Source organism: Antennarius striatus, chromosome 8, assembly GCF_040054535.1.
Source record: "Antennarius striatus isolate MH-2024 chromosome 8, ASM4005453v1, whole genome shotgun sequence".
In the NCBI taxonomy this organism is placed as follows: domain Eukaryota; kingdom Metazoa; phylum Chordata; class Actinopteri; order Lophiiformes; family Antennariidae; genus Antennarius; species Antennarius striatus.
In genome coordinates, this window is record NC_090783.1 from 12,406,952 (window position 1) to 12,424,045 (window position 17,094).

Sequence of the window (17,094 nt, forward strand, 5' to 3'; positions counted from 1 at the left end):
GGAGTGCTGGTTCTGCCTCATTTGGTTCTGCTGTGGTTTTGGGGTTTTGCCAGAGTAACCTTAAACTAAACTTTTTTTTTCTGGTCTGTCCTCAGAGTGGTGGATCCTCGGCAATCGGTGACCTCTGTGTGCTTCATCGGCTGGTGATGACTCGCTCTACTGGATGGATCAGCGTGCCTTTGTCATATATTTATTATTGTTACTGTTATTATTATTGTGTTGTTAATCTGTACATGCGGTATCTATTGCTTCGTCTGTCCACTCCTGGAAGAGGGGTCCCTCCTCTGCAGTCTTCCTGAGGTTTCTCCCATCCATTTTTTCCCCTGTTAAAAGGGTTTTGGGGGGAGTTGTTCCTTATCCGATGCGAGGGTTGCACTGCTTGCAGTGCACAAAGGTCAGAGAGATATCCATGTGCAGATTGTAAAGCCCTTTGAGACATTCTTTGTGAATCTGGGCTATATAAAAATAAATAAACTTGAAACTTGAAACTTGAATCTTTATTCATGCAGTGTGTTGTGATATGCCTTGCTAACATTGTCAGTCCTACCAAAAACACTTTGTGTGTTTTATACCACCTAATTGAAAAACTTTTCTACCTCTGAAATATACTACCATTTGCTGGCAAATTTAATGTTGGCTATTTTCTTTTTCAGTGGAGACAACAGATGATTACGGCCAGGAGGTAATTAAAGCTGTGTTTCCTGACAATCTGGTAGTTGATCCTGATGGTGTCATGGACAATGAGAGATGGCTCTCAAAACAGACTGGGGAGCTAAGCTAACGCAGTCTAATTAAGCATGGGATATTTTCAGAGATGTATGTGTATGTATTTATTGATGAAGGAAGCTTTGTTTTACAGATTTTAGGAGTTTGTAGGGTTAAGGAGGACCACAATGTACATGTAGAGACCTGAAAAAATGTGTTTTTCATAATAGGAAAAAGATATTTAACTATACCATTGGTGGAGGTAAAATTCATTCAGCAGAAGTAGAGATGTCAAAGTTACAGTACGGTACTACAGTTTTTTGTTTTTTGTTTTTTTCGTTTATGTGTTGTTTTGTTGTGTGTAATTGTTTCTGGTAAGGAAAACAATACTAAGGAAGTAATATGAAGGAATATTACTTTCATATTTAGAGTACCAATGGCATTTATTTTGAGTAACCGTCAAACTGACTTTGATTTGGACAGAAATGATGTCAAATGGCGATTATAGAATTTAGGAACAATCCAGTTTACAAACAGCGTCACAGAAAAAAATGTTTTTAGACTGAGGATTACCTGTGTATACACACACACACACACACATATACATAGAGTGTACATTTTGCTATGATCACATGACAGCAGAAGTATGAAGGATTGATTAAAAGTATTGTGTGGAACTCCTTTGAAGATCCCATAATTATACTGTTTTTAATTAATTTCACCCAGCTGCCAGATGTCCAACTACACTGTATTTGAAATGTATTGTCCCAAACTGATTGTTGGTCCTTAATGTCTTCCATTTAAAAAATTGCTTTTACAAGCTCCCTGGCGAACATTTTGCTTGTCTGGACTGGATAAATGTTAATGGCCAGTCCCAGTTACAAATAAATTCCCCTTGGGGGATTAATAAAGTTGATTTCATTTCACTAAATTTCATTAATGAACTCCCTCTGGCAACGCTTGCTACACGCCCCAGTTGATGTAGTGCGCATGCGCACATACATGCATATACGCAAGCTCTGGTGTTTTTACTTTTACTCACTTTTTTACAATGTATTTCTCTCCTATTTTTCTCTTGTTTTTCACTTATTATGTAACTTAATTGTTCTACCGTAATTATGGAGCTACTTACTCAATCACTCGAATGTAACTCCGTGGCCGCATTGTGTAAACATGAGATCAACTGATCAAACTGTGACCGACTGGTAAACACAAGGAGGATTTCTGGAGAAAAACACACAGTGATTGCAAAAGGAAAAGAGGTCAGCAGAGGAGACAACGGATGAGTATATAATAGATAATAAAAGCTGTGTCCCCCAACAATCGTCACAGACAATGAGAGATGACTTGCCAACAAGAAGGAGTCTAACAGGATGCAATCTGATTTGCTTCAGTGAAATGCGGTTATGATCCCAGATGAATATGCTTTTCAATTAAGGGCTTCAGGATACAGACAGGAATGGCATCAGGAGCACTAATAATAAATGTGGAGGTCTTGTCTTGTTTTCATGAACTACATTAATAATAATAATCCACCTTTAATAGTCCACACAATGGGGAAATTATGTTTTCCTCTCCAGTTTTCTGTACATGCATATATACATATGTGTTAGTCGGCATACACACACAAACATTGTACACAGGCCCCTGAACACAACACACACTAGGGGCCTGTAGGCATGCAGTTAATAACAAGGAGTACAGGGAGGTGGAGGGACGGGTCGCAACTTCGGGGGTGCGCCCCAATGAGCAGCTTGTGGGGGGGACGGCGCCTTGCTCAAGGGCGCCTCGGCAGTGGCTGGGAGGTGAGCTGACACCTCCCACTGTCAGCTCACACTCCGAAGATGTCTGGCTGGAGCGGGAATCGAAGCGCCGATGGCTGGGCGCTGTCTGGTTCCAAGACGTCCGCATGTATGGGGAGGGTTCATAAACGTTTAAATTAGCATAAATAATAAAATAAGTAGTTTGTCGTATATCGCAGAATTTTGTTTTTCACTGGTGGTCCTGGAATGCATTAACCACCAGTAATGAGGGATTTGTCACAGTTCTGTTCTTTTTGTATTCTTGGCAGGTCTGGGTTTGTGTTAAGCTCGTTGTTTCCTGACAGGTCAGCTGTGGCAGGGGTGTGGTTGACTCTGACGAGGCACACCAGTTCCCACTCTACTCATCTGCCTCTACTCCAAAGGCCTGGTCTTCCCCAAAGAAAGTGCCTGATAATTCCATCCTGTTTCAGTAATGCGAGTGCTCTTAGTTGTCTCTCAGCTTGCCTGCTATTTCCTCATTTGTGGATTTGCGCCTTTTTGCTCTGCTGTTTTTGGTTTTTCTTTGCTCACTCGTGTTTTCAGCTTAAGCAATAAAACTGTTGATTTTTACATATGTCAGTCTCTGCTCCTTGGCATACAGACTTCAATGACCCCTAACAGAATTATCTGGCCACCATGGACCCCACTGAGACTGATGGCATCCTGCAGGCCTGTCAAGGGGCCAAGCCTGTCAAGGGCCCAAAGCCTGTCAAGGGCCCAAAGCCTGTCAAGGGGCCTGCCTGTACCCTCTGAGGGCATGTTTCACATGCCCTCAGAGGGTACAAGGAATCTCGGGAGAAGGTGGAAGTGGATAGGTTGGGAGCACACAGATGCAGGCCCCGACGACGTTCCAAGGAGAGTGCTGAAGGATTGTTCCTTCCAGCTGGCAGAGGTGTTAACAGACATCTTTAACACCTCACTGCAGCTAGCAATGGTCCCCACCTGCCTGATGTCTGCCACCCTCATCCCCAAAGGCCACTAAGTGAAGGACCTGAATGATTATCTGCCTGTGGCCCTCACCCCGATAGTCATGAAGTGCTCTGAGAAGCTGGTTATGGCACACATCAAGGACTCCATAGACATAACGGTGGACCCCCACCAATATGCCTACAGGAGGAACTGCTCCACCGATGACGCCATCTTCTCTGTGGTCCACACATCCCTCACCCATCTGGAGAGCAGGGACTCATACATCCGCCTGAGGATGGTGGAGCATGCACACGCAGCGGCTCCTCTCTCCCGATACATCGTTTTTTTCATGTGTTTTGTGTCTTATCTCTCTGTGTGTTTGTCCATCTTTGTGATGTCTACTTGCCCCAAAGCGCTCATACTCCCGTGAGTTTCTGCTCGAAGTGCGCAGAACAACCTTTTTGGACTTAGACCCAGCAGATTCAGAAGTGTCTGCTCAACCACAGACCCCCAATCCTGCTCCCAGCCCACAGTGGAAGTGCCACAGGCGGAACATGCAGAAGCAGAAGCGGGACAAGCACGGGCTAGGCTAGCAGCTAGCTCTCACCGGCCGGCTATCCCGACCATCACACTCACCAACCTACGCTCGCTGGACAATAAACTGGACTACATCCGCCTGCTCCAATCATCAACTAAATCTGTGGATGAGTGTTGGGTCTTTGTATTTGTGGAAACATGGCTCACTGACAACATCCCGGACTGTGCCATTCAGCTGGACCGACTAACGTGCTACCGGGCTGACAGAGCGCTCGTCAAGGTGGGAAAGACCTGAATGATCTCTACCATTTCATTAGTGAGCAGTAGACAGCCCACCCAGATGCCTTCATTATTCTGGCGGGGGACTTCAACCATGCAAAGCCCAAGAGTGTGTTTCCAAAATTACAAAGACGTATCAACTTTGCCACCAGAGGAGATAACATCCTGGAGAATGTCTACACGACACATAAAGATGCCTATAAAGCCCGCGCCCTCCCCCACCTTGTAGCATCAGACCACACCACTGTTATGCTAACACCGGCATACAGACCGCTCGTTAGAGTCGTCAAACCTGTGAAAAGGCAGATATGGGTGTGGCCTGATGGGTCATCAGAGGCACTCCAGGACTGCTTCTCCACCACAGACTGGAGCGTATTCACAGACGCAGCCACACACAACAACACCACAGACCTCCAGGAGTACAGGGAGACCGTCATGGCATACATGAGGAAATGAATGGATGATGTAACGGTCACCAGAACGATCTCCGTTTGAGCCAACCAGAAGCCTTGGCTGACAGGGGAAGTCCATAGGCTCCTGAGGGCACGGAACGGTTTCACTCACTCCCATCCACATGAAGTGCTTCGAGCGGCTAGTCATGCACCACATCAAATCTGCCCTCCCTTCAACTCTGGACCCTTTTCAGTTTGCTTATCGGTCTAACCGCTCGACCGATGACGCCATCTCCACTGCCCTACATTCAACCCTCACCCACCTGGAGACCAAAGACTCGTACGCCAGAATGCTGTTCATTGACTTGAGCTAATCATTCAATCATCCCCCAGCAGCTCATCCACAAACTGGACCAGCCAGACTCAACACCTCCATACACAACTGGCTGCTGGACTTCCTGACAGGGAGACCGCAGGCAGTTCGAGTCAGCAACAACACCTCCAGCACCATCACGCTGAACACAGGAGCCCCCCAAGGATGTGTTCTGAGCCCCCTCCTCTTCACTCTGCTAACCCATGACTGCACACCGACATCGAGCTCCAGCCTCTTCATCAAGTTTGCAGACGGCACAACTGTGGTGGGTCTCATCAACAACAACGATGAGACAGCCTACAGAAATGAGGTGAGCCACCTGGCTATGTGGTGCAAGGACAACAATCTCCATCTGAATGTGGAGAAGACGAAGGAGATTGTTGTGGACTTCGGGAGAACACGCATCCAGCATGCTCCACTAACCATCAACGGTGCTGCAGTGGAAAGGGTCAGCAGCACCAAGTTCCTGGGTGTGCACATCTCCGAGGACCTGTCCTGGGACCACAACACCGCATCGCTGGCTAAAAAAGCCCAACAGCGCCTCTACTTCCTCCGCAAACTGAGGTGAGCAAGAGCCCCAACCCCCATCATGCTCACCTACTACAGAGGCACCATTGAAAGCATCTTAACCAGCTGCATCACAGTGTGGTACGGTGCCTGCACCGTTTCCTGCCGTAAGACCCTGCAGTGCATCGTGAAAGCAGCTGAAAAGATCATTGGTGTCTCTTTCCCTTCCCTCACAGACATTTACAACACCCGCCTCACCCGCAAATCCATCAGCATCGCAGGTGATCCCAACCACCCCTCTCACAGCCTTTTCAGCCTGCTGCCATCGGGGAAGAGACTGCAGAGTCTGGGGGCCAGAACCAGCAGGCTCAAGGACAGTTTCTTTCACCAGGCGGTCAGGAGGCTCAACTCCCTCCTGCTCTGCCCCCTGCCATAGCCTTGAACTCTACCTCACACTGCCCTGCCCTCCCCCCAGCACCTGAATACCTATCTCTCCCCCCATCAACTCAGGGACTATGCACACGTCACTTCCCCTATGGGATTAAAGTGTGTATTGAGATGTTTACCATCCCTTGTGTTTCGTCCAATACTCCGTGCTGTACTGTCTCTTTACTGTCTGTGTTGTACTGCTTGTGTTGTCCTGCCTGTGTTGTCCTGCCTGTGTTATACTACCTGTGTTGTCCTGCCTGTTGTACTGTCTGTGTTGTACTGCTTGTTGTACTGCCTGTTTACTGTGGGTCAGAGAGGACTGCAATTTCATCTGTGCTGTATGCCGTGTGTATATATGGCACATTTGACAATAAAGCTGACTTTGACTTTTTTTCCTGGACTTCACCTTGATATTTAACACCATCATCCCACAGACCCTGGTGCAGACGCTGTCAGAGCTGGGACTGTCTGCAACCACAGGGAACTGGGTGCTGGACTTCCTGGCAGACAGGTTACAGATTGTCAGGATACACAACACCATCTCCTCCCCCATCATCCTCAGCAATGGCTCCCCACAGGGCTGCGTGCTCAGCCCCCTCCTGTTCACCCTACTGACATATGACTGCTCAGTGAAACACCCGAGCTGTCACATAGTAAAGTTTGCAGATGACACAGTAGTGGTGGGATGCATCCAGAACAACTATGAGTCCAAATACAGAGAGGAGGTGGAGCACCTGGTGCACACACAACAACCTCTGCATCAAGGTGGGGAAGACCAAGGAGATGGTGGTGGACGGCAGGTGGAAAAGACACTCCCCTCCCCCCCTGCACATGGGAGGAGCAGCTGTGGAAATGGTCTCCAGCTACAGGTACTAGGGGTTTTATCTCACCAAGGACCATACCTGGAGCTGTAACACCTCCTACATGCTCAGGAAGGCCCACCAGCGACTCTACTTCCTCAGGAAGCTGAGGCGTTTCTGGACTGGGGAGCCCGGTCCTGAAGGCCTTCTACAGGAATGCGGTGGAGAGCATCCTCACCACCAACATCACTGTGTGGCATGGCAGCTGCTCTGCAGCAGACAGGAAAGCTCTGCAGAGGGTTGTGAAGGCTGCACAGAGGACTGTATGGGGTGGCCTACCTACCACCACAGAAATCTACACGAATAGGTGTAGAAGGAGGGCCATCCACATCATAGCAGACCCCACCCACCCAGCACACAGTCTATTCCAACCTCTCCCCTCAGGCAGGAGACTACAGAGCATCCGGAGCAGGACCACCAAGCTGAAAAACTGCTTCTTTCCAGAGGCTGTTAGACAGCTGAACTCCAGTGGTGCTCTGTAGTCACCCTCACGACGCCCCGTATGTCATCACAAACCGTGGGGATGTAGTGCAATATGGTGCCTCTTCTTTAAGTCCAATAGACTGAGCATCCACACACCTTAAGCTGTTACACTGTACATAAAATTACTGTTCAGACACTGTATATATTTTACATATTTAACTTTTTTCTTTGTTTTTCTTATCTTATCTGATGGGCTACCTGGGACCTTCAGAGGGGTATTTCATACCGTCCCATGTGAAAACGTGTGTCAGCATGACAAATAAAGATTCTGATTCTCTCAGCTGGTTGGCTGCACTTCCTGTTGCGGTAAGCGTTTTCCGTTATTACCTGTTGTGTTTGTTTGACTGTGGCGTCTTAGTTCGCTTTCGTCACACAATAACTGTTAATATCTTGTGTCATTTTAGACTTGTAGAGTAAGCTAGTTGTTTCTCTCCATCTCAAAACTTGATAGCGGAAACTCTCATATATTTCAGCTAACCTTTTACAAACTGTTTTATTAAAGTAATCTTTCGTACTTCAGAGCTAGCTTAGTTTATCTTTGTTGCTAACTATGGCTACGCTTCCCTCTGTCCACTCTCCTCCCTCTCCTCTCTGCTGCTCAGTGTGTCTGATGTATAGTTTTTCCCCTGCTTCCTTCAGTGAAAGGGGCATCTGCACGAAGTGCAGTGCTTTTTCTCGGATGGAAGCAAGACTTAGTCAATTGGAGGCACTGGTTCGCTCCTTAACTGAAAATATAGCTGTGCCACCTAGTCAGATAGCTTTAGCCGGAGCGGACCCACCAGCTCACGCTACCCACTCTCCAGCTCAGGTTAGCCATCCTCCAGCAGCCCCCGAGCAGGAGCAGTGGGTGACTATTCGTAGGAAACATAGTGGCAGGCGAAAGCCTCGGGTTCACCACCAATCCCCGCAACCACTTGATATCTCGAACAGCTTTTCCCCACTCAGCAACACACCCGCTGAGGAACCTACTCTGGTGATTGGCAGCTCTGTGGTGCGGCACGTTAAACTAAAGACACCAGCAACCATAGTCAAGTGTATCCCGGGTGCCAGAGCGGGCGACAGAATTTATAAAAGTAGGACGGGGGCTAGAGCCTTTTGCTATCAAGCCCCTCTATTGTGGAACCACCTCCCTACCTCAGTTCGGGGGGCAGACACCCTCTCACTATTTAAGACTAGACTTAAAACTTTTCTTTTTCATAAATTTTACAATTAATGGCAACTTAGGTTACTACGTTTATATTCATATAGACCTACACTGCTGGAGACTCAACATCCAGACTCACTGAGTTCCTCTCTCCTCTCCCTTCTCTCCAACCATCTCTGTTACTCCTCCTCCTCTCTGACCTCACTCTCCAAGTCTCCAATCACACCGTACTAACTAAACTTCTTCCCTGGAGTCTCTGTGCTCTATGTTCTCCCAGGTTTTTCTCAGGTTCACCTTTCATCCGCCCATCTGCTATGGACCTGCTCTTCCCATCCCACCAGTACCACCTAATTATCGGCTGGGGTCCGGCTTCCTTTTTCCTCCGCGTCACCATACTGTTCCACCCCTCATCCACCCATCCGCTGTGGACCATCTGCTGTGGACCTGCACCTCCCATCCACCAGTATCACCCCTCACCTAACCATTGACTGGGGTCCTGCTGCCTGTCTTCCTTGGTGTCATCTTACTTTTCCACACCTCATCCGCCCAGCCGCCGTGGACCTTCCTCTGTGGACCTGCACCTCCGAGCCCACCAGTATCACCCCCATCTCTCCATGTGCTGTGCACCTTATCCTCCAAGCCCACCAGTACCACCCCTCAACTATCCATCGGCTGGGGTCCTGCTTCCTTTCTTCCTCCGTGCCGCCATACAGTCATCCACGCAGCTGTAATTGTGCCTTGACTTTAGCAACCTTAACCATATTGATACTGCCTCTATCTGGCCTATCTGTCACTCTCTCTCTGTCTCTCTCTCTCTGTCTCTCTCTCTCTGATGCTGTTCTTGTCTTCCTTTTATTTCTTTTCCACCCAACCGGTCGAGGCGGATGGCCGCCCAAAAGAGTCTGGGTCCTGCCCGGAGTTTCTTCCTCATGGAGGGAGTTTTTCCCCGCCACTGTCGCTTATGCTTGCTCTGGAGGGTTCAGTTGGGTTTCTCTGTCTGTTAAAGTGCTTTGAAATGTCTGCTGTCATGATTAAGCGCTATATAAATAAAACTTGATTGATTGATTGATTGACATTGAGTCATTTTTGAAACTTCTGGCTAAAGATAAACGTACATTTAGTAAGATTATAATTCATGTCGGCGGTAATGACACCCGGTTATGCCAATCAGAGGTCACAAAAATTAATATTCAGTCGGTGTGCTGCTACGCAAAAACAATGTCGGACTCCGTAGTGTTCTCTGGTCCCCTTCCCAATCTGACCAGTGATGACATGTATAGCCGCATGTCTTCACTCAACCGCTGGCTGTCTAGGTGGTGTCCTGCTACTGACATTCAGTTTGTTGATAATTGGCAGACTTTTTGGGGAAAACCCGGTCTCATTAGGAGAGACGGCATACATTCCACTTGGAATGGCGCTGCTCTCCTGTCAAAAAATCTGACCACGTTTATTTCTGCCCCAAAACCATGACCCAGAGTTGAGACCTTGGATGCAGAGTCGCAGTCTTAAACAAGTCTCTGCACTCCTAGACCGGTCACCCACTGTACCTTCACCCACTGTAATGTTACCCACTGTAATGTTGCCCACTACACTTTCACCTACTGTATTGTCACCCACTGTACACACCATTGAGACTGTGTCTGTCCCTCGACCATTTAAAGTTAATTCATGCAAATTCAAGTCATTTCAAGTCCAGAGGAAAGCAGCTGGACACCCAAATTTAATTAAAATCAAAATCACGACTTCAACAGCTCCGGAGTACAAAACAATAAAATGTGGTATCCTAAATATTAGATCTCTGTCTTCAAAAGCTGTTTTAATCAATGACATTATATCAGATTATCAAATAGTTTTATTCTGTTTAATGGAAACCTGGCTAAGTGAGGATGAGTATTCTTCCCTAAATGAAGCTACTCCTCCTAGTCACCTAAATTATCAGATCCCTCGAGTCTCAGGCAGAGGGGGCGGAGTTGCATCAATTTTTAATTCCTCGCTAGAATTGAGCCCTAAACCAAAAATTATCTTCAATTCATTTGAAAGTCTTAGTCTGAGCCTATCAAACCCAATCCAGACACTACTTCAGCCCCTATTATTTGTCATCATCTATCGTCCTCCTGGTCCATACAGTGACTTTCTATCTGAATTTGCCGATTTCATAACTAGTTTAATTCTTAAAACTGATAAGGTCATAATTGTTGGTGATTTCAATATTCACGTGGACGACAGTAATAATAGCTCAGTAGGGCATTTATGTCATTAGTAGACTCCATAGGCTTTAGTCAGTGTGTACAGGAACCTACCCACCAGTTCGAGCATACTCTGGACTTAGTCTTGATTTATGGGATTGAAATTGAGGAGTTGGTCATCTTTTCTCATAATCCTATCCTTTCTGACCACTGCCTGATAACTTTCGACATTCGGCTATTGTGTAATTCTCTTCCTGCAAAAAACATTTGTACTAGAAACTTATCAGATCATACTATTTCTAAATTCAGGGAAGAAATCCCAAGTATGCTTAATCTAATTCCACTACTGAACTACACAGCGGGTCATTTTCTGAACTCAGTTAATGTTAGCCCATCTCAAATTGATGAGTTTGTTGATGTAACTTCAGACTCTCTGCGAAAAACCTTAGATTTAATTGTTCCACTAAAAAATAAGACTATAAAACAGGGGATGCGAGCTCCCTGGTTTAATTCTCATACCCACCAATTAAAGCAACAATCCCGACAACTTGAGAGGAAATGGCGTTCTACTAAATTAGAAGAATACCGCACTGCGTGGCATGATGGTTTACATAAATGTCACAGGGTGCGAACAGGACCCAAGTGCAGCACAAAGAGGCAAGACAGGAGTTAAGTTCAACAGTGTTTATTTTCAGGCCAGGCGGAGTGGGAGTCGAACCTGGGTCTCCCAGGCGGCAGGCAGGCAGGTAACCGATAGGCCAGCGGAGCACACTGGAGACACAATGGATCACTCCAGAGAAAGGGAGCAGGCAGGAGACGAGGTCAAGGGACGGAAGGCTAGTCAATTTACCGGGGCTGGAACAGGAGGCAGAGTCGTTGGACAGGTGAGGGTCAGGTTTACCGGCACAGAGAGACAAGGCAGAATCCGTGGACGAAGGGCGGGTAGGTTGGCTGGGAGGCAGACGAGAGGCAGAGTCCAGGGACGAAACAGGTCGTGATCGGGCAGGCAATCCGGAGTAGCACGCTGGAGAGTAAGACATGGGTCGATTATAATCTGGCAGAGACTGAGTGTGAGACGTGGGTTTAAATACCGGACTGATTGCAGATGGGCTGTAGGTGTGGGTGATCAGCGGGAGGTGTGGTCAGGCTGGGAGGTGGGATAGTGGAAACTGTGGAGCAGACTGCAGGAATGGAGTGATCATGACACATAAATACAGGAAGGCACTTCGTTCCGCTGGAGCAGCCGACTATTCAACATTGATCGAGGACAATAGAAACAATCACAGATTCTTGTTCAGTACTGTATCCAGACTGACAAAGAACCACACTGCATTTGTGCCTAGTATTCCATCAAGTCTCCACAGCAATGATTTTATGAATTTCTTCAATAATAAGATCCTGCTCATCAGAGACAAAATTAATGGCGTCCTACCCTCAAACTCTGGTACTTCTTTAGGTCCCTTAGATCCGGAAAACACAAAGCTGACTCCTGAACCCTTTGGTTCTATGGATGTCTTTTCTCCAATACAGATCAGTCAGCTGATTAAAATAGTCTCCTCAGCTAAACCATCTTCCTGTCTGTTAGATCCAATTCCAACTAAACTCATCAAAGAAGCCCTACCTTTACTCGGCAACCACTTCCTTAATATAATTAACATGTCTTTATCTACTGGATATGTACCACGGTCCTTTAAAGTAGCTGTAATTAGGCCACTTCTCAAAAAACCTAACCTGGACACTACTGTTCTAAATAATTATCGACCCATCTCAAATCTCCCGTTTTTATCTAAGATCTTGGAGAAAATAGTCGCTAATCAGTTATGTGATTTCCTTAAATCCAACAGTTTATTCGAGAATTTCCAGTCAGGTTTCAGGGAACATCATAATACGGAAACAGTACTTGTCAAGGTTAGCAACGACCTTCTAACCGCTTCAGACAGAGGACTTGTTTCTATACTGGTTTGCTTGGACCTTAGTGCGGCGTTTGACACAATTGACCACAATATTTTTCTGGCACGACTGGACCAAACAATTGGTATTAAGGGATCAGCACTGATGTGGTTTAAGTCCTATTTAACTGACCATTCCCAGTTTGTTCACGTTAATAACAACTCCTCTCAGTGAACTACAGTTAGTTATGGAGTTCCTCAAGGCTCGGTTCTTGGTCCAATACTGTTTATCTTGTACATGCTTCCTCTGGGTAATTTGATAAGGAAACACTCCATCAACTTACATTGTTATGCCGATGATACGCAATTATATCTCTCGATTAAACCTGATGAAGTCAGCCGGTTGTGCAAATTACAGGCGTGTATCAAAGGGATTAAAGATTGGATGACCAATAACTTTTTGCATCTCAATTCTGATAAAACTGAGTTTGTTGTGCTCGGCCACAAAACTGTTAGGGAGTTGGTGCCAAGTGATGTAATAACCTTGGATGGCATCACGTTTGAGGCCAGAACCACTGCGAAGAACCTAGGTGTAATCTTTCATCAGGATCTCTCGTTTAACACACACATTAAGCAGGTTTCTAGAATGGCCTTTTACATCTCCGAAACATTGCTAAAATCAGGCATATTTTAAAACGGAGTGATGCAGAGAAATTAATCCACGCTTTCATCACTTCCAGACTAGATTACTGTAACACACTTTTTTCAGGCTATCCCAAAAAGTTGCTGAAGACTCTTCAACTAATTCAGAATGCTGCCGCCCGTGTTCTGACCAGGACCAGTGCCAGAGACCATATTTGTCCTGTGCTGGCTTCTCTGCACTGGCTTCCTGTAAAAGCTAGGATAGATTTTAAAATACTCCTCCTCACTTACAAAGCCCTTCGTGGCCAGGCACCGACCTATCTGAAGGAACTTTTAGTTCCTTATAATCCATCTAGAGCATTACGCTCTCAACATACTGGCCCACTGGGGGTTCCTAGAATTTATAAAAGTAGGACGGGGGCTAGAGCCTTTTGCTATCAAGCCCCTCTATTGTGGAACAACCTCCCTACCTCAGTTCGGGGGGCAGACACCCTCTCACTATTTATGACTAGACTTAAAACTTTTCTTTTCATAAATTTTACAATTAATGGCAACTTAGGTTACTACCTTTATTTTCATATAGACCTACACTGCTGGAGACTCAACATCCAGACTCACTGAGTTCCTCTCTCCTCCCCCTTCTCTCCAACCATCTCTGTTACTCCTCCTCTTCTCCGATCTCACTCTCCAAGTCTCCAATCACACCCTACTAACTAAACTTCTTCCCTGGAGTCTCTGTGCTCTATGTCCTCACAGGTTTTTCTCAGGTTCACCCCTCATCCACCCATCTGCTATGGACCTGCTCTTCCCATCCCATCAGTACCACCCCTAACCTAACCATCGACTGGGGTCCTGCTGCCTCTCTTCCTTGGTGTCATCTTACTGTTGCACCCCTCATCCGCCCAGCCGCTGTGGACCTTCCTCTGTGGACCTGCTACTCCAAAGCCCACCAGTGTCACCCCCATTTCTCCATGTGCTGTGGACCTTCTCCTCCAAGCCCACCAGTACCACCCCTCAACTATCCATCGGCTGGGGTCCAGCTTCCTTTCTTCCTCCGTGCCGCCATACAGTCATCCACGCAGCTGTAATTGTGCCTTGACTTTAGCAACCTTAACCATATTGATACTGCCTCTATCTGGCCTATCTGTCACTCTCTCTCTGTGTCTCTCTCTCTCTCTGTCTCTCTCTCTCTGATGCTGTTCTTATCTTCCTTTGATTTCTTTTCCACCCAACCGGTCGAGGCGGATGGCCGCCCAAAAGAGTCTGGGTCCTGCCCGGAGTTTCTTCCTCATGGAGGGAGTTTTTCCCCACCACTGTCGCTTATGCTTGCTCTGGAGGGTTCAGTTGGGTTTCTCTGTCTGTTAAAGCACTTTGAAATGTCTGCTGCCATGATTAAGCGCTATATAAATAAAACTTGATTGATTGATTGATTCTGATGAATGGAGGGGAGGAGATGGCTTGTGCTACAATGTGGTGTTTGAGCTACCAGGGTGTTTATGATACGGTTGAGATGATGACATGACTTACAATGTCAGAGGGATGTACCTTGTTCACCATGTACATGTACCCCTGCTATCAGTTGTTGTTTTTTTTACTTTTGTAGTCTTTACCTGTTCAGTTGAATATTTCTGCTTAGTTGAATGTTTAGACTATCTTGTTGCATATTATGTGTCCTGTATTGTCAGTGTTTTTCCTATGTGTGTTCATTTATGTAGTATTTATTTATGTACATTTATGTTTGTGAAGAGTAGATGTGTACAATTTCCTCCGGGATTAATTAAAGTAAGTAAATAAGTAAGTAACTGATTAAGTAAGTATTGATGCCCCTCCAGTATCGATACCAGAGGTGTATTGACACCCGAGGGATAAAATTAAATAAAGATAGATACCAAAGGGTAAAGATGGATACTTTATTGATACCCCTCGGGTATCAGTAAAGTATCAATAAAGTATCTACTCATTTTGAGAGCTAAAAATAGCAAAGCAAAAAAGCATGAGTAAAGTCATCCAAATACAAGCTGACTTTACTCATGCTCATAAGTAGCTGAAAATAATGTAAAAACAAGATGCGTGTGTGTGTGTGTGTGTTTTCGCTATGACACTGAGGATACACTGTATGTGAACACACAAACACACACACACACACACACACACACACACACACACACACACACACAGGCAGGCTGTACATACACAGACCAAAGCAAAGCTAACTAGTTAACCAAATGCAATCTGACTTCAACAGCTTGTCTAGAACTTTCAGTGAATAATAGCTCTCAGCCACGACTTTACTACACACTGCTATCTTAGTCTTAACACAAAATTCCCCTTGGGGATGAACACGCCCTTATTCTGGGAGAGGGGAATGTCAATGTGCAGACGAACTTGGGATAATGTCAGTCATCCCTGTCAATCACTCCTATTGTTACGTCACAATGGGTGAGAAATTAACCAGGATATTTTTAGACTCCTGGACCTTATTCTAGATATTAAAGTCAATACATAACTTGTTTGTTTTCCAGATTCTAGGAGTTGATAGTGATAGGAAGGGCCTGAAAGAATGTGGGTTTTTTTTTCATCCATAAACCATAAACATGATCGCTTGGTGATGCTATATGATGACACTGCACACAAACTGCAGACTTACTCAACATGAGCTAAAACTTTGGTTCTGATCTCTGTGTCAGGTAGGAGGCTTACTATGAACTTTGGCTGTGACAACTACAGTTTTTTCCGCATTCATCCATCCATCCATTTTCATCCACTCATCCGTAGTCAGGTCGCGGGAGAAGCAGCTTCAACAGAGGACCCCAGACTTCCCTTTCCCCGGCCACATCAACTAGCTCTTACTGGGGAATCCCAAGGAGTTCCCAAGCCAGTGTCAAGATATAAACCCTCCACCTGGTCCATGAATTTTCTCCTGGATTTTCTCCGAGGTGGTATCATAGCTGGACATGCCAGGAACACCTCCATAGGCAGGCACCCTGGTAGCATCTGCACCAGATGCTCAATCCATATCAGCTGAATCTTTTCTACATGAAGGAGCAGGGACTCTACTCTGAGCCTTTCATGAATAGCAATGTATCTCACCCTATGTCTAAGGGAGACATCAGCTACTCACCTGAGAAAACCCATTTCAGCCACGATCTTATTCCTGTGGTCATGACCCATAGCTCATGACCATAGGTGAGGTAGACGCAAAGATTGAAAAGGTAGATGTAGAGCTTTGCCTTTTCGTTGCAGTGTGATAACGCGACTGCAATACTGCTCCTGCTACCCCAATTCTCCATCTAATCTCAAGTTCAATTCTTCCTGCACTTGTGAACAATACCTCGAGATACTTAAACTTCACTTGGGGAAGGACCTCATTTCCCACTCAGAGAAGGCAGTCCACTGGTTTACTGCTAGAACTATTGCCTCTGGTTTGGAGGTGCCTATCGTCATCCCTGCCACTTCAAATTTGGCTGCAAACCGGACCAGGTCCGCAAACAAGACTATATCATCTGCACAAAGCAGTAATGCAATCTTCACCCCACCAAACTATAAACCATCGTCACAACAACTACGCCTCGATACCCTGTCGATGAAAATCACAAACAGAATTAGTGACAGAGCGCAAACCTGGCAAAAGCCAACAGCCACTTGGAACGAGTCTGACTTAATGCAGAGAACCGTAACACAACTCTCATTTTGGGTGTACAGGGATTGGATGACCCTGAAGAGTGGCCCCCTCAACCATACTCCCGTAGTACCTCCCACAGTCTATCCCCGGGGACCCAATTGTATGCCTTTTCCAAGTCCACAAAACACATGTGGACTGGATGACCATACTCCCAAGCCCTCTGCAAGAGTAAGGAGATGGTCCACTGTTCCACAATCCACAATTTATACATGACTTGTGCTGTTTGAAAATGAACCAGGTCTATGAATTTTAATGTGTCTGATTTTAAGAATAAT

General features: G+C 46.1%; 2 protein-coding genes across 2 annotated transcripts in view; one reads left to right on the top strand and one right to left on the bottom strand.

The window, feature by feature from the left end:
* Nucleotides 1-17,094, bottom strand: part of fbxo8 (F-box protein 8) — a 39,704-nt gene that overhangs the window by 8,352 nt on the left and 14,258 nt on the right. The window lies entirely within an intron of this gene.
* Nucleotides 7,827-9,866, top strand: LOC137599672 (uncharacterized; the record flags this gene model as incomplete). Its single annotated transcript, XM_068320674.1, has 2 exons — nucleotides 7,827-8,332; nucleotides 9,491-9,866. Coding segments are annotated over exons 1-2 (882 nt in total), but the record flags the coding sequence as incomplete, so codon positions are not given.